This window comes from Monodelphis domestica, chromosome 2 (assembly GCF_027887165.1).
Source record: "Monodelphis domestica isolate mMonDom1 chromosome 2, mMonDom1.pri, whole genome shotgun sequence".
Lineage (NCBI taxonomy): Eukaryota > Metazoa > Chordata > Mammalia > Didelphimorphia > Didelphidae > Monodelphis > Monodelphis domestica.
In genome coordinates, this window is record NC_077228.1 from 118,013,385 (window position 1) to 118,037,987 (window position 24,603).

General features: G+C 38.4%; 1 protein-coding gene across 4 annotated transcripts in view; it reads left to right on the forward strand.

The window, feature by feature from the left end:
• The window catches only part of TRAF5 (TNF receptor associated factor 5), a 60,734-nt gene that overhangs the window by 14,435 nt on the left and 21,696 nt on the right, over positions 1-24,603 (forward strand). For 3 of the 4 annotated variants that reach the window (XM_001374131.4, XM_007481347.3, XM_007481350.3), the window contains exon 2: positions 24,284-24,508. In XM_001374131.4, the coding sequence (XP_001374168.4) occupies positions 24,285-24,508 (224 nt within the window). In that variant the 5' untranslated portion in view covers position 24,284. Of the gene's footprint in view, positions 1-9,400; positions 24,509-24,603 lie in introns of those variants that run through there. The other variant, XM_056815890.1, reaches the window with a different exon arrangement.

Sequence of the window (24,603 nt, forward strand, 5' to 3'; positions counted from 1 at the left end):
TAGAGAATTTCAGTGAGTTTTGATCCCATTTGTTAAAAATTGAAAAAAAAACTGATTAACATTAGGGGAAAAAAAGGGAAATTACTAGCTGAATCTCAATAAAAACATTATCCTTCTCTCAGCATTACTGGGAGATAGAATTGAAAAATGAGTACCACAATTTATTAAGAGCAGCCAATAATGCCCCTTTTCCATATATATCTATGTATCTGGGGAAGTTGTCTTTTTCAGCCATAAATGGGATATGGCAGTTTATAATCTCAGAGAGTAACTCAGACCACTGAAAGCTTAATTGATTTCTCCAGAGTTGAGTAGCCAGTATGCATCAGATCCTCTAGGCCAGAGACCAGTTTTCTATCCACTATGCTATATTGCCTTTATTTTTTTTAAAATAATAACTCTTACCTTCCATTTTGGAATCAATACTGTGTATTGCTTCCAAGGCAGAAGAGTGGTAAGGGCTAGGCAACAGGGTTAAGTGACTTGCCCAGGGTCACACAGCTGGGAAGTGACTGAGGCCAGATTTGAACCTAGGACCTCCTGTCTCTAGGCCTGGCTCTCAATCCACTGAGCTACCAGCTGCCCCCTATATTGCCTTTTTAAAAAAACTGGTCCAGCCAGTAAAACCGAGTACCAAATTAGAATTCCACTTTTTAATTACTGTTTCACAATGTATTAAATCAAGATTTTCTGAAATAATGAGGCACATTCAATCATGTCGGGGTCACTAATAATATTATTTGGACATAGATAATTGGGCATTAATAAAACAAATTGTTTTATTGAGAACTCAAAGGTATCAATACCATTAATAAATAAAATTGAAACTTTTAAAAACATTTATTTCATCTCTATATACTTAAAAATTTTTATTTTATGTATGTTTTCAAATATATCATAGAAAATGTATAAATTGAAATGTATTTTGTACATTTCAAATGTATATATTACATTATGTAATGTAGTATGTGTATATTTAATAAATAGGGCACCCCTAATTTTTTAAACTAATAATAATTTTAACTAATATAATCTTATATATATATACTAATATAATATTAACTAAAATAAATTTTAACTAATATGATATAAAAAATGTTTGGAGATTACTGGTCAAAGGTTTCTTCTAAATCTGATAGTCTAAGATTCTAAATTTCTAAGCACTAAGAAGATATAGAATCAGAGGAGTCAAAATTTAGTGGGGTTATTCCAATTATTTCTGAAGGAATAAAACAAAAACTTTTGCATTACTGGTGGATGGGATTGTATAGTTTTGAAGGAGGTGTTTTTTTCTTTATTTCTACAGTTCCTTGCACTTAGTTGGGTTTTAATAAATATGTATTGAACTGCAAAAGGGAAGCATATGAGTTAGTCATGCAAAAGGGGATGGCATTCTAAGTTGGTGATAAAAGCATGCATAAATATCGAAAGAAAAGAATGAAAAGGTTATGTTTGGGGAAAGGAGAGTGGATTGCTCGGATTAGACTAGGAATTTAGATAGAGGCAGTAACTGGAGATGAACATTTGATCTTTTCTTGGCTATATTTCATGAAGATGCCATGACATTGGGACCTTTCCCAGGTATGTATGTGGGCAGGTGGATTCTGAGAGTATAGTTGGTTCCTGTTTCTTGGCTAGACAGACTGTCTTGATTCTAGGAATTCCATTTCTGTAACTTAATTCTCCCCTTGGATTAAAGTGACTTGCAGATAGAAATGGTTTACTGCAACAACAACAACAAAAAAATGGGGAGGAGATGAAAATCAGTAGGAGCAAGTTAAAGGAAAGGTACTCAGGAATAAAAGGCTGAGTCCATACAGCCTGTAATTCGGGGTGATTATCAGGTCATTTTCTCCCTATTACCTACTTTTCTTATAACCTAATCTCTTATTACTCCTCAAAATAGATACTCTATTCTAGCCAAGCTTTTTCATTTTCTCTCCTTTATAAATGCCATGCTCGTTCTTCTCCTCTCATTTCTATGTCTGCAATAACCTTACAATGAGCCAGCAGTACATGCCTTTCCCTTCCTTCAGAACATGTTCAAACATCACCTCTTTTGGGAGACCTGTGACTAATCTTTCTCAAATTAATGCATCCTTTATTATCTGTCCTCCAAGTATGGACGTATAATTTATACTCTTGTTTGGCACTTACTCATCTTTTCTTCTGTGATCAAGGCTGGCCCTGGTAAAATTACAAATTAAGTGGTTTGTCTTTGGTGCCTTCCCTTCTTCCTTTCTGCACCATTCTACTGCTACAGGGACAAATTGCTAATAAATTTGAGCTTGCTATCCACCAAGACTCCTATGTCTTTTTTTATGTGAACTATACCATCTAATAGTTTGCTTCCTGGAGCAGTGTGGGCAAAGCCAGTCAGTAAAATAGCTTGGAAAGCTTTGTTTGATAAGAAGTTTTCCCAGAGAACCTAATATTCATACAGATCTGACTAGAGATGATGCTGAGGCAGCAGATCCAAAAAGGGAGAGCCAGTTAGCTGGAATAAGCTGGCGTTACTCCTGAAAACATGAACACAGGATCCAGAGTCAAGGAAACTTAGAACAGGGATCAGTTCTTTGGCCATTTTGCTAAATGTGCCCAGAATTTGGGAGTCAGAAAGGCCTTTTTATATGAAATTCTTATTCTTTTTAAATTTTTTTTATTTAAAATTTTTAAATTTTTAAAATGTTTAAAAATTTTTAATTTTTTAAATTTTAAAAAATTTTTTATTTTTATTATTTTTTAATTTTTAAAATAAAAAAATTTTTTTACCTTTTTTTTTAAATGAAATTCTTATTCTTGCCCATCCATTAGCCCTCTATTGTCTGTGCAGCTGGTAGGTCCTAGATATCTTCCCCTCCCCTAGAGTAGAGGCCTTTGTGGGTTGTGAAATTGTGGGAATATTAGATATGGAAATCACAAAGCAGTTTTGGAGTACTATTTAGTCTATGTATACTCCTATGCCTATATCCATTTTTTTAATAGTTTATTAAAATAGAGAGTCTAAGAGTTTTCTTATCTTCTCATTAAGGAACTCAGTGATACTTAAATTCTCTCAACCTGTTTGTAGTCAATTTTTAAAAATATCAGATAGACCATCTTTTATATTTTCAATCTTTTGATTTTGTTTTACTATTTTTTTTTTGTTTTACTGATTCCTAGTTTTACTTGATTACTTGATCTGTTTTAGTTTTCAGGGAGTTCCTCATTAGTTGGGCAAGGTTTACTACTTTTTCTTCTAAACTATTCTTCCAATTCTTTCCTAGAGAGCTTTTATCCCAAATCCTTTGCTTCATTTCTCCCAAGTAATCTTGTAGTCCTTGTGAAGAATACTATTTTCCCTTTGGATCATTGTTTGCAGTTGTTTCAAAGTTACTCCCTCCTTTTTTTGAGGGAATCTCTAGATTTGCAATACTTTTTTTTTTTTTTAGATTTCTTGGTGTTTTCTTGGATTTTCAGTTTTAGTTCCTAAAATGGGGCTTTTGAGCTAATGCCAGGTTCTACTACACTTTTGGGCACGGTGATTGCTCCTGTTTAGTCTTGACCCTATTTAGCCTTGTCCTGAGTCCCTTGGGTTCCTCCACTGACCTTCACTTCTCATGATTAGTTCCCTCTGAATCTTTGAGGTTCAAAGCCCTATAGGGCATCTCAGGACTGAATACTGAACCCTGAATCCCTGGCTTCTTTGGGTCTGGGCATTGCCACACCCACACAGGTTGTTACTGCTTCCCACAGTTCTCACTGTGGGTTTACAAGTGCCCTGGGGCATTCTAGGATTGAAAAGCCTCTGCTCTTGCTGCCTCTGGACAAAGAATACTGCAGGCTTGGTGTGTCTTGCTATGAGACTGTGAGTTTATTTGCCTTCACCAATGCTTGCTTTGCTGGCAGCCCCCTTTTGTATTGTCTGTGAACTACTGGCTGACTTTTTATGTAGTTCAGGGGCAGAAATGAATTATTATGGTTTCTCATCGGATTTGTTGACCATTATTCAGTCCACTGTGAATTTAAGGCTCCTCCTGTAGTAGGTGTGAGGGATCTTGGCTGCCTGACTCTGTTCAGCTAGCCATCATCTTGGTGGGAAGTTGTTTATATCCTTTCTACTCTATGACATATTGGAGTTGCTCCAGCTGCAAACTCTTTTTTAAATTTTATTTATTTATTTATTTCATTTATTTTTTTAAAACCCTTACCTTCCATCTTGGAGTCAATACTGTGTATTGGCTCCAAGGCAGAAGAATGGTAAGGACTAGGCAATGGGGGTCAAGTGACTTGCCCAGGGTCACACAGCTGGGAAGTGACTGAGGCCAGATTTGAACCTAGGACCTCCCGTCTCTAGGTTGGCTCTCAGTTCACTGAGTTACCCAGCTGCCCCCCAGCTGCAAACTCTTAATAGAAATAATAGCTCACAATCATATAGTGCCCTATAGTTTACAAATGTATGTCAATCATTAATGGATAGGATGTGGGAAGAGGGATCAAATACACCTTCCTTTTGAGCCTTTTGGAGCAGTGATCAGTGAAAGAGAGTATCTGGTATAAAGTAGATACTAAACACTTGTTGGTTGACTAGCTGAGAGACTGGTTGGTTGTGTGTCATTCTGGGAAGCCCAACTTGGAAGACTTATTACTTGTGCAATTGGAAAGGACCTGTTCTGGTCTGCTGGTCTGAGGTTTGGGGTTGAGAACTAAATTTGGTTACCAACTTGAAGGGGTTTTCTGGGGGTCTGTTGACAGTGATATATTTATATATGACCATGACAGCTTCTAGGGTAATTTGTAAATTTGACTGGGGGCTTACTCTTCTAAGTAGGGGTTGACTTAGGTGTGAATAGATTCATAAAATCAGAATCAGTAGTAAAAAACTAAGAGAGGCTATTATCTTTTATTATAATTAGTGTATTGGGGGGTACAAATCTACCATATAGTTCTCTCTCAGTGGAATAGGTTGAATCCTATTGAGCAAAAAAGCAAAAAAGATGATGATATTCTGCTGAAAGAGTCACTGGATGAATTTTGTTATTTGGGGCTGTTAGTTTAGCTGCAAAATTTTATCTTAAGGTTGTACCAAAGAGGGAGTTGGCTCCCCATTCAAGACCCCCAAACTTGGATCCTCATGATAGAGCATCAGTCCAAAGAGTTTTGTTGCCCTGAAACAACAGTTCCAGAAATCAAATACGGGATGGATATGTTGTTGATTGAGTTTTTGGTCTGACTCAGATGCTTGAGATTACACAGGTCATCCTGGGCCACTCCTAGACGTTGCAATTTCTTTCTGAGATGATGTTACCATCCCTTGATGGCAGCCTTAATGATCAGCAAGAACCAAGCCATATAGTTCTGTCTGACTATGCTCAGATTCTGGAGAATTCCCAGTAATAAAATATGACAGATAATGAAGTATAGTCCATTTACATAGTATTGGAGGTAACTATTTCTACTGGGTCTTGAGAGTGGTGAAGATCATAGCAGATCAGGAGGGTACCTGTAGGAAGTACCTTAAAAAATCTGTCTGGCCATTGTAAATTCTTAGGACACTGTAGGACCATGTTGGCGAACGTATGACATGCATGCCAGAGCATACTGGAGGGGGCTGCTCCCCTCCCCCTCTCCACATGTACCTGAGGATATTTCTCACATGACCTGCACTTCTGCCTAGTAACCCAAAGGGAGTACTTTCTCCCTCCCTGTCTGGGGCAAGGTGAGGGCCACATGCAATGAGGGTTGCAGTTTGGGCACTCAATCTCTAAAAGGTTTGCCATTACTGCTATAGGAAATGTTAGGGGAAGGATGATAATCTCTATCATATGATGCAACAATAGCATCCTTTGAATCCCAATAACTGGTACAGGTTTATTATTATCAGAGAATTAGTTTGTCAGTATATCCTGAACCCTTGGAGGTTCTATCCTTTGCTCTATTTTTGCTTCTTATTGTCCCTTGTGCTTAAGCACATTCTGATATATAATAAATGCTTGTTGATTGACTGTTTTTGGCTAAACTGCCTTTTTTAAGCTTGGCATGTAAATGATATTCATGTAGTGACATGCCAAACTTCATATCAACTGTAACTATTTGCATGTAGCCTATGTAAGAGATATATATGCTGTCAAGATGTATATTATTTCTCTCCTTACTCTAGAAGGTATTGGAAAAGCATATTTATTAACTGTTGAAAGGCAAGGGATACATTTTATAGCTCAAATTATAGCACACAGCATTTATACTATTTAACCTAAAATGTTATCTTTTGACTGTTCCCAGGACAGATGTTATATACCCTCTTTAGGTTTACCTTCATAAAATTTACCAGGGCATGCCTTTTCCACTACCACCAGATCAAGAAGGTTTAAAATCAGTAGGAAGGGCATTTGTCTCAGATGATGTCATGTGAAGGATTCAGTAGTTGTGACAAAGTCTGAGTTTGACATTTTCTTCATCACAGAGTGCACTGATGCCTTTCAGAGTCCCCCGGATGGCTCATATGCATGCTTTTTGGATTCTTATCTCTCCTAGCTCTTCAAGTATTAACACTTCCTGCTCCATTGCCAAGAGTCTAGCATTTTTGGAAACATAGACTGACTATTTCTAGCCATCCGTCACCCCTGAAACTGGCTAAAAGGCCACTTGGTGGTAGAGTGCCAGGACTGACTTTGGGAGGACCTGGGTTCAAATCTGCTCTCAGATATTTCCTAGCTTTGTCACATTGGCAAGTCACTTATTTCTACCCCCATATTTTTAGCCCTTGACCTTCTGTCTTAGAATTGCTACTAAGACAGAAGATAAGAGTTTTCAGAGGGGAAAAAAGAGGCCATTAAGTGTAGCTTAAGACCTTCTGGAGCAGCGACTCATAGAACACAGGACAGAGCTGAACCAGGGTGAGGCACTTTAGTTAGAAGTCTTCAAGATTGACTAGCTAGACAAATGGAAGGGGTTCTACTGCTCACCGTAATAGACAGCTGGATCAAAGAGAATATAATGGATAGCCACACTCATTCTGACTTGGAGCAATAAGCCATGGGTTTACTGAGCTGTCATGAAATTCTTTGGTTGTAGGATTGCCTTCCCTTCCCCTCCTTGAGGTCTCCAAATTCTGATCTTCATGATAGACCAGGTTCTCACCTTGGACAGAAAATATTTGAAATCAAGGCTGATGAAAAGAAAAGGAACCAGTTGGCCTGGCCCTGGCTTAGGTTCCAGGACTACTGGAGATATTTCAGATTTCAGCAGTCTAATGGTAAGGTCAATCAGTCAATGACAGGTGTTGGATTGATGGTGTTAGGTTTCAAAGGCCTCCTTTATCATAAGTAGTTCCTTTTTCTAGACCATAAGATTGGGCGCCACTAAAGAGTTTACAGAGAGAGAATGTGGTTCAGTAGAAAGCAGGTTGGAGATCCTGGTTTCAGATCCTAGCTCTCCCTTACTGCCTGTTTGACCGCAGACACAACTTCTCTGGGGCCTCATGTTCCTTAAATATAAACTGAGAGAGAAACTGATCTAATTGACCCCAAAGATTGCTTTAAACTTTTAGTCTTGGGTCCTGTGATTGCAAAAGAACATAGAAAGTTGGTATATAGGTCTGTCTGGGACAAGATTGCTCAATAGCAGTAGTAGATATGTCTGTTTTCAACAAAAAGAGGAGTGTAGGTTAGTGTAGACCAGGAAGATGGGGGTAGTGAACTGCTTCTTAAGTTGTTGAAATGCTTCTTTTGAGACACTGGACCCATGGAAATTCTTTTTTTTTTTAATTTAAATTAAAAAACATTTTCTGGGTTATAAATATTTTTTCACACAAAACATATTTCCATGTTATTCATTTTTGTAAGTGAATAATCATTATAAAACCCAAATCACACACTGAAATAAACAAGTGATAAACCATAGGTTTCCATGGGAACTCTTTAATTTTTTTGGTTTGTTTTAAATAGCTAAGTAAGAGGAGAAATTAGGAAGAAGGACCTGGTTATGGATTGCATATAAGTGAATCCCTGTGACTAATACAAATCCTTTAACTATAACAGTTTTCCATATTTGAATTACATCTACTCCATCCTTACCATACCAGCCAACCACATGCTTCAAGAACTCCAGTTTATCCCAGTTTATCCAGGTGGAACCAGCACAAGTTGTTTCAGGACCTTCTTTGTCAGCAGGAGGACACACCACAAGGCAATTGGAAAATAATTGTGCCATCTAGATAGACTAGAGGCACTTGGTTGAATAAGTCCTAGAAGATCATATCGATAAAATATTGGATTGTGATTGGTATGTCACAGGGGCTCAATGGATCAATTTTAAATCTTCTGTTGGGCATTTAAAGTCCTTCACAACCTGGCCCCTTCCTCCTTTCTAGGCTTCTTATACCTTTGTTATGCTACCCTATGGGCAAAGTCCATAGGTTTTCTTGGCAAGGTTACTAGAGTGGTTTGCCATTTCCTTCTCCAGTGTGTCCCCATTTTACAGATGAGGATCTGAGGCAAATAGGGATTAACTGACTTATCCAGGGCCATACAGCTAGTAAGTGTCTGAGGCCAAATTTGAACTCAGATTTTCTTGACTCCAGGTTCTGTGCTCTATGTACTGCATCGCCTCGCAGCCTGTCTTACTCCTTACACCCCACCTACATCCTCTGCCGTCCAGTGACACTGGCCTCATTGCTAGTCCACAAGATTCTCCATCTCCAGACTCCTAGCAGTGCCTGGAATGCTCTCCCTCTTCATCTGCCCCAGCTCCCTGCTAAAAACCTATCTTCTACAAGAAGCCTTTCCTTATTCCCCTTCAGGGCTAATCCAGTGCCTCGTTTCTGTTGATTATTTCTCATTAGTCCTATATGTCCGTACATCATTATCTACACATTCTCCCCACTCCTGCCCCAACTCTTCTTCTACTATGAGTTCCTTGAGAGGAAGAGCTGTATTTTGCCTTCCTTTATAACCTTAACACTTAGCACTGACATAGAGTAGATGCTCAATAAATGCTTATTGATGGACTGAATGAATTACCAGTTATTTATTTTGCCTCTGCTGAGTCTGCAATATATCTTCCACTCATCTCCCTACATGTCCCAGGGTGGAGACGATCTGTAGTATGTTCAGGTGGTTTTCTAAATGCTTCTGTGATTCAGTTATCTAAACAGGGCAAGGGCAAGGACTAGGATGGCGACCTAGAACTTGAGTTCCCTATTTTTCTGTTTTATAGCTAGCTCCCTTTGGAGAAGGGATATATTATATATATATATATATATATATATGCATATATATATATATATAATGTAAAATATATAAGCCTCCACTGACGGCCAATGGCTAGAAATTCCAAAAGTGCTCATTTTTAGTTCACGTCAAAGAATATAATTGTCTCAGCCAGCATGGGACAGTGGTAAAAGTACTTCTTTTAGTAGGAATTGGAGGACCTGTGAATTTGTCCTGGCTTTGCATCTTCCTACCTGTTTTACTTCTCTCAGTTATCACATCTGTAAAAAGAGAGGGTTAGACTTGATCTCTAAAGTCCCTTCTTCCTCTAAATCTATGATAACATAAAAGATTTCCATTACGAATTTGTGGTTGTGGTATAGGAACAGCAGCTTTTCTCTGCTGTTAACCATAGCCACAAAGTCAGTATTGGCCATAGATTCATACATCTGAAAGGGACCTCTGAGGTCATTTAACCCAATCCCTTCTGAACTGAGGTGCAGAGAAGTTGCCCAAGATGGTACTGGTATTAAGTGGCAGAATGAAGATTTGAACCCTGGGTCAGGGAGAGGCTTGGGTGGGTGCCCTTTCACTTCTGAGTGCAGTGCCAGAAAGACGTTGAAGATAATTTACTCTTCTGGTTAAAGTTGTGAATATAAAACAAGGGGGTTGAATTATGCCTTGTTTATCCTTAAAATATCTCCTCCAGCACCTAGCATATTTCATTGCACAGAATAAGTACTTGATAAATGTTAAAGGAGTAAAGTAATGATTGCTGCCTTTTACTCTCATCAGCATTAAGAAAAGGCAGGACATGATCTGAAATGGCCAACTTGGAACATTTAACAGACCTGATTGAAGTGGGCAGGCTTTGATAATTTTGACTGTTATGAATGCCACTGAGGGATTCCTCAGGAGTCCACCAGAGGTTATTATGGCCAAGAAGCTCTAGTTTAATGAGTTGAAACAGGTGGCCTGCTGGATTTTGTTTGAGGAGAGGAGAGGAGAGAGAGTGGCTGAGCAGAGATCTTTATCCCTATGGCGCCTGCCCACTTCCTAACAAGGGCCCCAGCTGGGAGAGCTCTCTAGGTACCAGTCACACTGCCCACAGTAAATATATTGTCCTCCTTTTCACCAACAGAGGATCAGAAAGAATCAAGGATAATTTGCCAAGAGAAGAGAGAGAGGGAGATCTGGTATTTGTATTCACGTAGCTGAAGAGTTTTCATAGGATAATCTCTAATAATAGTAGCAGCTCACATTTATAGAATGGTTCAAGGTTTGCAAGTCCCTTTAGGTGTTTACATTTGATACTTACAACCCTGAAAAGTAGGTGCTCTTATTATCCCAATTTTACAGATGAGGAAACTGAGGCAGGCCTGAGTGACAAGTTAAGTGACTTGCCCTGGGTTATACGGCTAATATGCATCTGAAGAAGGATCTAAACTCAGGCTTTCTCACTTCAAGTACAGTACTCCCAAACTGGGAGATTGTAGTAACTCTACCATCTAGCTGTCCCATGAAAGAGGGAATGAATGAACCCTATCGCTTGGCCACTGGGGACGAATTCGAGGGATTGGTAGTTTATGAAAGGCTTGCCTCAAGGAGTAACGAGTTCCTTTTCACCAGGAGGCTTTAAGCAGATGTTTGGGGTGTTGCAGAAGGGATTTCTGTTCAGGAGTTTGCTGGATTAGATGACCTCTGAGGTTTTCATGATAGTCATTTCCCCAGACACCCTCTTATTGTTGGAAACATTCCATGATGTCATCTTTCTCAGGCCTCTCCCTCATTCTGTGTCAGTATCTGGCACATGGCAAAATCTGAGCTATGTTGGTAAAACAACCCAATTAAACAAATTCCTAGTAACTTGGGAATAACTCATAGCTTCCTCCTGTGTATTTGCATTTTAAAAGCAATCTCTGATTGATTTAATTTCAAGCAACCAGCTAGTAAGGCTAGGACCTAATTGTAATTTTTTTTTAAACCCTTATCTTCTATTTTGGAATCAATACTGTGTGTTGGTTCCAAGGCGGAAGACTGGTAAGGGCTAGGCAATGGGGGTCAAGTGACTTGTCCAGGGTCACACAGCTGGGAAGTGTCTGTGGTCAAATTTGAACCCAGGACCTCCTGGGTGTTACTGAGCCACCCAGCTGCCCCCCCCCCCATATTGTAATTTTATTCCATTTGTTTGCTTCATGAACATGCTCCACAATTAGGCTGTGACTATCCTTTTTCTTTAGTCCTATGTAGCACCAAGTGCTGGTATCTGTACACAATAAATGCTTATTTTATGAATGAATGATGGATGGAGAGAGGAATAAACAGGCATAGATATCAGATGGGATGGACTAACCATAAGTTTGGCAAGGGGAGAGAGTATTAAATACCCAAAAGTAATTAAGTAGCACAGAGGATCAAGTGCACTAGGGCTAGAGTCAAGAAGATGAACTTAAATCTGATCTCAAATGTTACCTTAAGTTACTTAACCTCCGTTTGCCTCATGTTCCTCAACTGTAAAATGGGAATAATAACTGCATCTCCTCCCCAGGGTTGTGGCGAGGTTCAGATAAAATGTTTATAAAGTATTTAGCATGGTGTCTGGCACATGAAATGTAAAAGCTTAATAAATGTTCATTTCCTTCCTTCCTCATTGTATGGATTAATAAAATGATGGATGGATAAATGGAAGGATGGACCTAAATGTCATCAAGGAAAACACTGAATAAACATAAGTTGGGTAATACAGTTAAAGATCCAAATAATCTTGACCATGAATGAGCATTGTAGGTTATATAATTAAAAAAAGAATAACACTAAGATTTATAAATAGGTTGTTTTTAGTGTGATATGTGAGAAAAATTGACACAGTCAGAGAAACCAAGCTTAATTTTGGTTTGAGATTATTTTCCATGTGACATTGGGCAAATCACATAATCTCTTTGCCCTCAATTAATTTAGTAGAAAAATTGGGCTGGACTAGAGAACCTCAAAGGCCTTTTCCACCTCTAACTCTACAATCCTAATTATGGCATACAAGTCTCCTACATATCAGAAGCAGCATGATATGGTAGAAAGAGCCCTGAATTCATAATTATAAGGCGTGAGTTGAGTCTCAACCCCATTACTCACTCATTATGGGATGCCAAAAAGATTACTTAACCTTTCTAAGTATCAATCACCTCATTTGCAAAATGTGATAATATTTATCATCCCAATGATAATGATAATGACTTGTACAAATGGTAATAGTTATACTACTAACCTCACAAGATTATAAGAAAAATGTATTTTTTGCCTTAAAGCTATCTACATATGTGAGCAATTATTATTTTTGCCCAATAGAGTATTGTGCCCAGTTTGTAGGGTTTTTGTTTTTACTGTTTGTTTTAAAAGGTATATAGAGAAAATGGAGAGGCCATTAAAAATATGCCAAAATAAATAAAACCATTATCAGTAACATTTATCAAGTACCTACTATGTGCCAGGCACTAAAGCTTTGGAGACACAAAAAGGCAAAAAGATATAATCCCTTGCCCTCAAGGAACATGCAATCTAATAGAAGAGAGAACATATAAATGAATATATGCAAAGTGAGCTATATACAAGACAAATGGAAAATAAGTACATAAATAAAAGCACTGGAACTAAAAGGGGCTGAGGAAAGCTTCCTGAAGATGGTAAGATTTTTAAGTTGGGAGTTAAAAGAAATCAGGGGAATCAATAGTTGGCGTGGAAGATAGAGAGCATTCTGGCATGAGGAACAGCCAGAGAAAATTCTCAGAGACAAGAGATGGAATGGCTTGTTTGTGTAACAGCCAGGAAGCCGGTGTCACTGGATCAAACAGCAAACCAGATATTTCTTCTTGACCACAATGCATTTTTTCTTGTTTTTTGGGAATGGGAAAAATAAGTATGGAAAATTCTATACACTGAGCCTGAGGCAGTCTGCTGTAGTGGAAAAAACAACGCAAGACAATGGACTGGGGTCTGGAATTTTGACTGAGCTTTGCCATTTAGTAGTTATGTGACTTTTAGGCTCATCATTTAAACTTACTGAACTTCAGTTCCCTCATCTGTAAAATAAGAGGATTGTCCTTATACCTATTTCCACAATAGTCTACCATATTGCTTTGCCCACAAGGTAATGAATAAATGGTTTTTGAATGAATTACTGATCTGCTATAACCCTCCCAGCTCTAAAGTTTTATAGTCTGGGGAAAAAGATTCTATTCTCTCCCTTCCCTGGTCTCTGCATTCCTTGTTGTGTCTGCCCTGTACTCTTTCTCCTTCACAGAATCTCAGAATTGACATGGAACCCTGAATTATCTCTACTGCCTACCCAACAAGCCTCTGCTTACAGACCTCCAGTGAGAGAGAGCCTACCACCTCCCAAGGCAGTATATTTCACTTTTAAAGATATCTCATTGCTGAGAAATTTTTCATTTCATTAAATATAAATCTGCATGTTTCCAATTTCCATTCATTTCTTCTAGTTCTGGTAGTTTATTAGTCCCCATGGTAAAAAAGTAGGACCCAAGGCAGAACACAGCACTCTAGATGAGAAGAGTTGTGTGGCTCCATCTTTCTTGATTGGTGATGACCATTACCACATCCACCACGAACAGTGGTCCTCTCCTATTTTGGACACTTCTCTTTTCTTTGTAATTAATTTTCTTCCTCCACCTCAACTCATTCTGAAGTTTTACCTTTGGCACTAATTTCAAGCCATTGTGTTCATGCTCTTTTTCTAACCTTTTTTTCCATTTTTGTACCCATATTTTAAAAGATTTAAGTTGATCTGTAAGTTCCATGTGCAGTCATGATTTTTAGATATCCTGTCCCCACTCCTCCCCCTCTTTTTCCTCCTCATAACAATTGTTTCCCTTTAGTTTCTCAACTCCATTCTTCAGAACTTCCTCCTCCTGGGCTGATTTCCCACTATAGAATTTGAGTCCATGGGATCCTACCTCTCTTTTATCTGAAAGAATAGTTCTAAGCCCCCTCTTCCTCTGTTGTAGATTTCTAACTGGTCATGGCAATTCACATGGCATGTGTTCTGAATGCCCCATGGAGGGAGCATAGATCTGATTGTTATGTCCCCCCCCCAGTATCACTATAAGCTCCATGAGGTATAAAATAGCATGCCCACGTGTCATTTTCCATCTCCCTTAATACTTAGCTCAACACTACAGCATATTAGTGGCGTAGTCAATGGTTGTTCAATCAGTCTGTATCCTAGAGGGCAGACAACGCACTGGGTCTCTATCTACTAGCACGAGAAAGAGTACCGATAATTACACATATTCCTAGCAGGTGCTCAGTGCTGGCCCAGTGCCTAGCCTAGTGCCAGGCACGTAGTAGGCATTGGATGCTGACTGAGTGACGAAGCCATCTGTCCCAGCAGCTGAGGGAGGCTGAAGGTGAAGCAGTCTTCTCATTCCAATTTCATGGGAACACTTGTAGAAGTGTTCTTGCTGGAGCTGCTTTGGAGGGGGTTTCCAGGTTTGCCTTTTTAAAAAACTACTGTCCTATTCTTAACCACAGACTCTCCCTTCCCCAGGCAGGGAGATTTCTCAGGTGCTAATCTATTGTTGAACATGTAAACCCACACCACGTGTTGGCTCCCTCTGTGTATGTGTGTGTGTGTGTGTGTGTGAATTCTTGCGAGAGGACATGATATCAGAGGCAAAGCCTTTTGTAGCTGGTACAATTCCAAGAGAATTCCTTGAAACCACCAATGAGACATGCCAAGGCAAGACTTTGAGCACATTAATTTGCATTTGGGTTATATTGTCCTTATATTCCCCCAAGTACCTATTAGAATATTTTTTTCTTTTAAAAAATAGATTTTGGGTATCTTTTTTTTCCCCTAAAGCCCCTGCCTTCCAGCTTAGAATCAATATTGTGTATTGGTTCTAAGGCAGAAGAATGGTAAAGGCTAGGCTTACCCAGGGTCACCCAGCTGGGAAGTGTCTGAGGTCTGATCTGAACCCAGGACCTCCTGTCTTTAGATTTGGCTTTCAATCCACTGAGACACCCAGCTGTTCCCTTTGGATATCTTTTGCTTTCACATTTCCTAGATTTCTCCCTGTACCCCTCTTCTTTCTAACTATCAGAGTTATCCTTTCTAACAAAATTTTTTTTAAGAAAAAGGAAGCTGAGAAAAACAATTGGACAAAACCAGTAATAGAATGAAGAAAAAAATCTAACAGTATATACAATATTTCATTCCATAGAAACTCTACCTCTCTGCAAAGGAGGGAATGAAATGTTCTCTCATGATATAATATTTTTTTATTTTAATTTTTCAATTTAAAAAATTTTCCATGGTTACATGATTCATGTTTTTCTCCCTCCCTTCATTCCTCCCCCCTCTTGGAGTTGATAAGCAATTGCACAGAGTTATACACATATATATACATACATACATATATATATATATCACTTGAACCTATTTCTATATTATTCATTTTTGTAAAAGAGAAATCCTTTAAAACCCAAACCCTAAATCATATACCCATATAAACAAGTGATGAATCACATGTTTTCTTCTGTGTTTCTGCTCCCACAGTTCTTTCTCTGGATGTGGATAGCTCTCTTTCTTATAAATCCCTTAGGATTGTCCTGGATCATTGCATTGCTATTAGTAGCAAAGTCAATCACATTTGAGCATCCCACAGTGCTCTCATTGTGTATAATGCTCTCTTGCTTCTACTTATTTCACTGTGCACCACATGATACAATAAATTTAATAAGATTTAGAGTTAGAGTTAGAAGGAACCTTAGAGATCATCTAGGCCAATTCCCTTTTTTATCAAAAAGGAAACGAGGCCCCATAAGGTTAAGTGACTTGCCAAAGGCACATTTCAAAGGCTGAATTTCAACTCAGGTTGTCTAAATCCAAAGCCAGTGCTTTTTCTACAGTGTCATGATGCCTGTCATATTCAGATAGAATCCATTATCTCTTCTGAAAATTATCTGTGTTGTATATTATCTAACTAAATTAAGAGTTTTTAACTTTTGTGTGTTATGCTCTGCTTTGGCAGCCTGGTTAAGTCTATAGACCCTTTCTCAGAATATTTTAAATGGATAAGAGATACAGTATTAGAGAGGAAACTAATTATGTTGAAATTTAGGTATCAAACGTGTTTTCTTTAAGTTTATAGATACCAGGTTAAGAAGCACTGATCTACAGTAATAATAATAACTTGCTATTATAGAGTGCTTAAACGCTTACAAAATACCCATTAAAACACGATAGGGAGTGAATGTATTACTAGTCTTGTTTTTCAGAGGGAGAAATAGAGGCTCGATGAGGTCACCTGCCTTGCCTGGGTACCATAACTTAAAAAATGACAGATCTGGGACTTGGAAATGGGACACTGCTCAGGATCACTGATTTAACAGCCAAAAAAAGCTGATATGTATTAAAAGGGACATCATGTTAGGAGCTAGAGACGTGATGGCACCACTGTCACCTTGCCTGGTCTTTACCCATCTGAAGTATCATGTTGGGTTTTGGGTGCCACATTCCAGGAAGGGCATTGATTAAGAATTGAAGTCTAAGATGGAGAAGAGTAGACTAAAGAGGCATGGTAGTTGACTTGAATATTTGAATGACTATGGGTGGGAAAAGGCACTAGAAGCAATAGCTGGAAGTAACCTGAAGGTAAATTAAGGTTGAAATCAGAAAAGACTTCCTAACAGCTTGAACTATTCTAAAATAGAATGGATTGTCTTAGAAGAGAGACACTTTCCCCTCATTAGAGTTCTTTCGTTAGAGTCTATAGGGAAGCAGCAAGGTAACACAATGGAAGGAGTAGCAGGTCTGGAGTTGGGAGGACCTGGGTTCAAATCTGTCCTCAGATACTTCCTAGGTGTGTGACTTGGGGTAAATCACAACTGAGTTCAAATCCAGCCTCAGACACACACTAGCTGTATGGTCTTGGGCAAGTCATTTAATCTTGTTTGCCTCAGTTTCATCATCTGTAAAATGAACTGGAGAAAGAAATGGCAACCCACAACAGGTGCAAAGAGAGCTCCAAATGGGTCATAAAGAGTCAGACACAACTGAACAACAAATAACAATTGAGGGAGAGTGGAGCTCAGCCTTTGTTCCAACAATCCCAGATGGAACAAGCAGAATCCGTCCCCAGCATCTGGCCCCCCTCCCTGCAGCAGGCAGTTAAAGCATTTCCTTAATTCAGATGAACTGCTGAAAGAGGGTCATCCATACACAGTGATCCTGTTCCTTTCCCCAATCCTTACCAGCACAATGGGTCAGTGTCTGAGACTCAAGATGTGCCTCCCCAGTGAGGAGTGAAGCCTCTGCTAACTGCTCAGTGGAAAAGTTGTCAATAGCATTTGTTAAGCACCTACTATGTTCAGGGATACAAGGAAAGGAAAAGCTTCCAGCTGAAGGGGAGAGACAATAAGAGAACCACTACGGTCAGAAGGTTCTCCAGAGACGATGACCAGAAGTCCCAGACCTTAGAGTCAGTCGTCCCAAAGAAGTCTTCGGGTCCAACTCATCCTGCAACAAACATCCCCGATATAACACAAGGAACAGGAGGAGGTCCTGCAGCCTTGAATGTTTTTTCTTTTTAATCCTAATCTTTTTAGTGTGAATTTTAAGGCAGAAGAGCAGTAAGGGATAGGGAATTCCAGTTGTGACAGCTGGAATAAAGGGTTTGAGGAAACAAATTCTAATTTGCTTCATCATCTCCTGGATTTTAAATTTTAGTAAAATTCAAAAGACAAAACAAGAAAGAGAATCAGGATTTGTAAGCACCTATTGGGTGCTGGGCACTGTGCCAGGTACTTTATAAATATTATCTCATTGTAATCTTCATAGCAACCTGGCAAAGTAGGTGCTATTATTTTTCTCACTTTACAGTTGAGGAAACTGAGGCAAGCAGATGTTGAGTGACTTGCCCAGAGTCACCCAGCTAGTAAGTGTCTGAGGTTGAATTTGAACTCAGGTCATTCTGACTCTAGGTCTATCTAATGCTCTGTCCATTGAGCGACCTGACTACCAGGAAATGATTGTGCTCCTTCCAGCTGTGCCCCAAGCTGTAGACAGATTCTGAGTGGCCTGAAGTAGATAACACTATTTTCTACTCAGAAGGACAATGGGAATGGAGCCCTTCAGAAGTATGCCAACCCAGGATAAGCAGCCTTAAATGAACTAGCACCCACACCACCCATCTCCTTTCCCCTAAAGATACCATATTTGCTAGAAATAGAAATTGACTGAATAAAAGCCTCTTTGGAAAAAATAATCAAGAGAATGAGCTAGAGAATGATAAATACATAGTTCGTGAAATTCCTTTGGTAAAACTCCTCAGAGGATAAACTTCTGAACCTGCCAATTCTATCTTGTGTGTGTGTGTGTGTGTGTGTGAGTGTGTCACTAATACATGGTAAGTTCATTGGAGAGGCACCAAATGAAGGACTTTCTTTTCAGACCTCAGTTTGAAGATTATTACTGGCTTAGGAAATGAAGAAAGACCTTTAAGGTGGGAGCATTTGAGATGAACTTTTCATCAGTTGAAAAAAAAAAAGAACATTCTAGGCTTAGGGAATGGCACAAGCAAATCATAGATCTCATTTATGTGGCCCTCTAAGGTTTGCAAAGCTCTTTCCTCACTCAGAGGCACAGAGACAGGGAAGAAATTAGTCTCTTTCACTGGAGAATAAAGATATATGTAAGGGACTAAGATGATATGTCTGAAAAAATAAGGTGATCCCAGATGATGGAGGTTTGAATGCCTGACTGTTACTTAGCATGTTATTGGAAGTCACTGAAGATACCTGAACAGAGGCAGATAGAAAAGCAATCTGATTTGCTGCCAAAATCTTCCATGAATATTGCCTCTCCTGGTAGAATGTGAGCTCCTTGAGGGCAGGGATTGTCTTTTCAATTTTCACTGATTAAATGGAAGAACTTGATAAATGCTTTATTCCTTTGTTCATACCTTTTCAAGTTTATTCAGGTGTCTCTTCCTCTTCTTAGTTAGAATGAGCAAAAGTGAACAAGATATACTTGCCAACGTGCACACATAGGTCCTTGTATTTTGAAGTAGCATGACTGTTCATGGAGTATGTATGGTGCATGAGATATATTTTTGTGTGTGAGAAAAAGGCAGAGGTGGAACCCACAGTTCCATTCATCCCAATTCACATTTTACATTGTGGTCAGGGGAGGAAAATACTCATACCACATTTGTTCAAATGAGTCATCAATACTCACAGGAACTTTTTAAAGCATTACATGGTCAAGTTGCACAGCTATGATGATAATACACCCTTAGGTTTTAGCTGAAGAAAGAGCTGTCCATCCATCAATAAAGTGGATCAAATGACTATGTGATATGCTCCCTGGATTGAGTTTTATGAAGGAATAAAAGAGAAAATGATATTTCTGCCTTTGTGAGGCTCCCAGTTTGATGGAGACAAAGCACCTATTCTTCCTTCTTTATGTTTGTATCTCTAGTGCCAAGCATGTGTAGGCATTTAATAAATGTTTGCTTGTTGGTTGATCCTGAGAACACTTAGTTTAATAAGGACCAGGTATGAAATCTGCTTTTTGAAGACCTCTTAAAGTGAGAGAAAAGCTTCTGAAGCCAACCTCAGAATCTCCTACTCTAGTCAATTATTCAGCAAGCATTTATTGAGCACTTACTAGCACTATGGTGGATGTTGTGAGGGAATAAAAAAAAAGTATTTGATGTTAAGATAGTAGAGAAGAGAGAAAAGCAGAACGAGGACCAGAGGTAGAAGAGATCAAGAGTACAGTTTACATAGGATCAATATAGAGTACCTCAAAGGTTTTCCCTGTGATTATCAGGGCAATTGGAATGTCAGAAATTGTATTTTGGTAAGCAGGGGGAGCAGTTATGAGATTAGTTTGATGTAATGGATAGAGCCTTGAACTTGGAGTCAAGAAAGCATGAGTTAGAATCCTACCCTAGACACTTACTGGATAAGCCACTGTAGGCATATCACTTAACATCTCAACCTGTTTTCTCATCTATAAAATGGAGATAATCATAACACCTACCTCAAAAGCATTGTAAAGTTTGAAAGATATATCTGTAAAGGGCTTTTCAAATCTTAAAATCCTATTATTATTACATAGTAAAAATATATTCCTAGGAAAACTACGAGCCCCCATGCACAACCCTCTATGCAGAATTATGCCAGTGTTGATGGGGACTGAGCAAGTATCTCACAGCCTCTGATCATTGTAGTTACCAATGAAGGGAGAAATCCTTGTGGAATAGTGGCTCACTGCCCTCATGACTACCACTACCAATTGCAGTCCAATGGGAAGATAGGCACAGGAGCCCTGAGAGTGGCAGCACCCCTAGACCATCAGTCTTGTTTCCAGACCAGCCCTAGTGGCCATCCCTCCTGTTAACCAAGTGCTACCCAGAGATGAGGGAAGCCAGGGAGGAAAGAGACAGAAGGCAAAATGTGCCAGGCAAGTCTAACCACCACTACCACCTTGGCTCAGACTCTGCTAGAGATCACCTAGGACCCATGGGACTTGGGAAAAGCAGTCTAGCCTAGTGTCCTCAGCCATCATTCTGGGAAGCAACCCTCATGAAGATTAAGCCTGGCAACCGTTTCTGTAGGGGCTACAGCCACATCTTTTGAAAACAACCTTTCTCTCCTCCCCACCAAAACTCTTGCTACCAAGAACTTGGCACTGATAAATACTTTAACATCAGAAACTGAAATGATTTTATCTGTGAAAATGACATTAAAGAAAAAATATTGTCATCGACTTTGCTGTTATACCCTAGGAATCATGAAAACTTTCCATCTGATTTGCAGCTGAAACTTTCCATAGGTATTGTCTTCACCCTTAGAATGTGAACTCCTTAAGAGCAGGGATTGTTTAATTTTCTATCTATACTTTTCTATTCCTGTTGCTTAGCACATTGCTTTGACTATAAGAAGTGTTTAATTAAATGTGTTATTGATTCATTCAGTCATTCATATGGGATAACAAATTCATATTTATACATGGCCTAACAATTGTAATTCTTAGCATGCTTTTCCCTTTTTCTGTCACAGTGACACTACTTATGTAAGAGAAGTCAGGGCAATTCCATAGCATGTTGTGTGGACTTCTTGTGGTAAATTTAGTGAAGAGCATGAACAAGAATGTCAGAAAATGAGCAGTTCTGGATGGGCTGTGATCCGTCTTGTAGGAGGAAACATCCAATCATTTGGACTATCCAGTTGTAAGAGGAAACATCTAATCAAAACACCCAACATTTGTGTATTTAGTTATACATACAAATAAGAGCAAAATATGTTAAACTTGGAGATTTTAAAGGATTTTGTGTATAATGAATAATCAAGAAAAATATGGAAATAGGTGGTTTTAAGAATTGCAGTTAAGGGGGCAGCTGGGTGGCTCAGTGGATTGAGAGCCAGGCCTAGAGATGGGATGTCCTGGGTTCAAATCTAGCCTCAGACACTTCCCAGCTGTGTGACCCTGGGCAAGTCACTTAACCCCCACTGCCTAGCTCTTACCACTCTTCTGCCTTGGAACTTATTGGTTCTAAGACAGAAGGTAAGGGTTTAAAAAAAAAAGAATTGCAGTTAAGCTATCCACATCCAGAGAAAGAACTGTAGAAACAGAAAGCAGAAGAAAAGGATATGATTGATCACATAGTTTGATAGGGATATGATTAGGATTTTGATGTTAAAAGATCACTCTATTGCAAATATGAATAACATGGAAAAAGTTTTTGAACAATAATACATGTATAACCCAGGGGAACTGTTTGTCAGTTTTGGGATCGGGGAGGAAAGAGCTAGGAGGGTGGGGATCATGAATTATGTAACTGTGGGAAAATATTCTAAATTTTAAAAAAATCTAAAAAAAACGGTTTGCAGGTAAAACATAACTTTCCTTTGGAAAACTGAAAAATTCAGAGAGAAAAAAGTTGGATTTTATAAAACTCAGAAATGAAATTAAAAACTCCAGATACAAGATTTTTTTGGTAGCAGTTGGAATCAAGTGTTCCATATATAGATATATAGTTTTTGGATGGTTTCACTTAATAATAAATCTATAGCAAGTATTTTAGTTCCCATCAATAAACCCAAAAAAGGATAGTCTATTGAAGAAGGGTAAAAAAAATAGGCTATTGTTAGGACCACCTAACCAGACTAATATACAGACAAGATATTTTAATACTTAACATTCAAGTTATTTGCCTTACTTGACCAGTTGATTAAAGAGTACATGACAGACACTAAAATCTAACAGGTAAGGGAATTTTAAAAATCTTTAAATTGAAAGGGACTGTAGAGATCTCCTCAATTCTGTACCTATGTTGATTGAAAAGAATTTAAATGTTGGGCTTTACATTTGAACCTGTTAAAATGTCATCTGGTTTTTGCCCTTCATTCTAGTCTTTCTTCCTCTTTTAACATTCTTTTAAAATTCTATCATCCAGTGTATTAACTCTTCCAGCTAGTTTTTAATTATATGCTAACTTTATAAATGAATTTTATGGCTTCTTCTGAGTTGTTGATGAAAATGATTAATAAGCTAAAGTAAAGGCTTGTGGCATACTATTAGAGTACTGTTTCTAGGATACATCATTAATCAAAAATCTTTGCGTCTAGTTATCCAATTAATACAAATTTGCCTAATTTAACTAGCACCCAGTCAACACTTCTCCTCTTCCACAAGGATATCATGTTTCTATCAGTTAAAATCGTAAAGGAATTTGGAATAAAAGGGAAAACCAAGGTACAAATATGATCTATTTACATAAATCATCCTTTATAATAACTTCAATTATTTCTTTGGTAGACTATTATAAATTACTATGTTTTATCTTATCTGTCCATTTACATGCCAAACTTGAAGTGAGGAAGACCCAAGTTCAAATCTTGCCTCATTCATTTACTAGTTGTGTGACATTGGGTAAGTCATTTAATCTCTCCCAGCTTCAGTTTCCACACCTATAAATTCAGGATAAAAATGGCATCCAGGGTTGTTGTAAGGATAAAATTATTATTATTTGTGGGTGATAACTAATAACCAGCTCAGGTGACCCTTCTTGAAAAAAAAATACACAGACACAATGCATATAATTCTTTTTATTGCTTTTGCTTATTAAAAAATAACTCTGGATAGTTTAACATGTGATAGTGGCAGGTTCTATGTAATTACAGTTATGTATTTTAGAAATAAAAATGAGATATTGAAATAATTCATTTTGTGTATTAAAAAGTAAAAATTTAATCAAAATGCTTTTTTTCTAGACATAAAAATCTAAGCAAATCTACCTATAAAAATTAAAATTAACTTTGCTAGATTTCAATATAAGAGTCCATAACTAATATGTTTCTCCTTCCTCCATCCCTAGCACTGCTATTCCTCTTCAGAGTTAAGATTTTTTAAAATGTTAACATTTCATAATGTTAACATGTTTCTCATTCTACATCATCTTCAATCAAACTTTGCAGATTAAACAATTTGCGGCTAGTTATTGGTTACTTAGAAGCATCGGGAATATCGGTGGTAGAAATATCTGCTGTAAAACTTGTAATAACTGCTACAGCTACCCACAGGAAGCAGAGGCATTTGGTCAGATGGTTGAAACCTTTTTAATATTCAGTCTGGGCTAGTGATTCCTTACCAAGCTGCGTCTCTTTAAGAAAGAACTTCTGAACAGCCCTAGCTGTTGGGTAACTTTTTTAGTAAGTTTATGTTTCTATCTTTGCTTTTGTGATCTGTGTTTTCAAGTTGGAGTGTTCAGTGCAGAAGCCACTGAACAGGGCTCTGCACGTGGCCGGTGATAGTGTTCCTCCATGTGCAACCTACCATGTTTCCTGCTGCTGGAGGTGATAATTCTATTCTTTATCTCATGGTTCATTTATTTAACTAATTGTCGGCTGTCTTCATTAGAGCGATTAATACTCTCCAGCCTCATGATTTTTAAACATTTTCATGTAAAAAGAGACCTTAATGAGAAATAGTAAATAAATCATTATAAAGAAGTGGGAAAAAGGGCTTGAATTCTTTTGGTGTTGATCTATGGGCATGTTTTCTCCCCCAGCATGGCATCCTTGACCTCTGCAGAATATGGGAGTGCCTCTGGCGACTTCCTCCCTCAGAATTCTAGTAGTTACATATCCTTGGACTTTGAACCCAACATTGACTACCAGTTTGTGGAACAATTAGAAGAACGTTATAAATGTGCATCGTGCCATTCTGTTCTTCACAACCCGCATCAGACTGGCTGTGGACATCGATTCTGTGAGAACTGTATCCTATCCTTGAGGTAAGGAGAAGGTCTGTGGCTTGAGTTGAGTTAGTCTAGGACCAGATATAATTAGGAAGATATTTTTTGTATCCAAACATCAGCCAAAGATATTC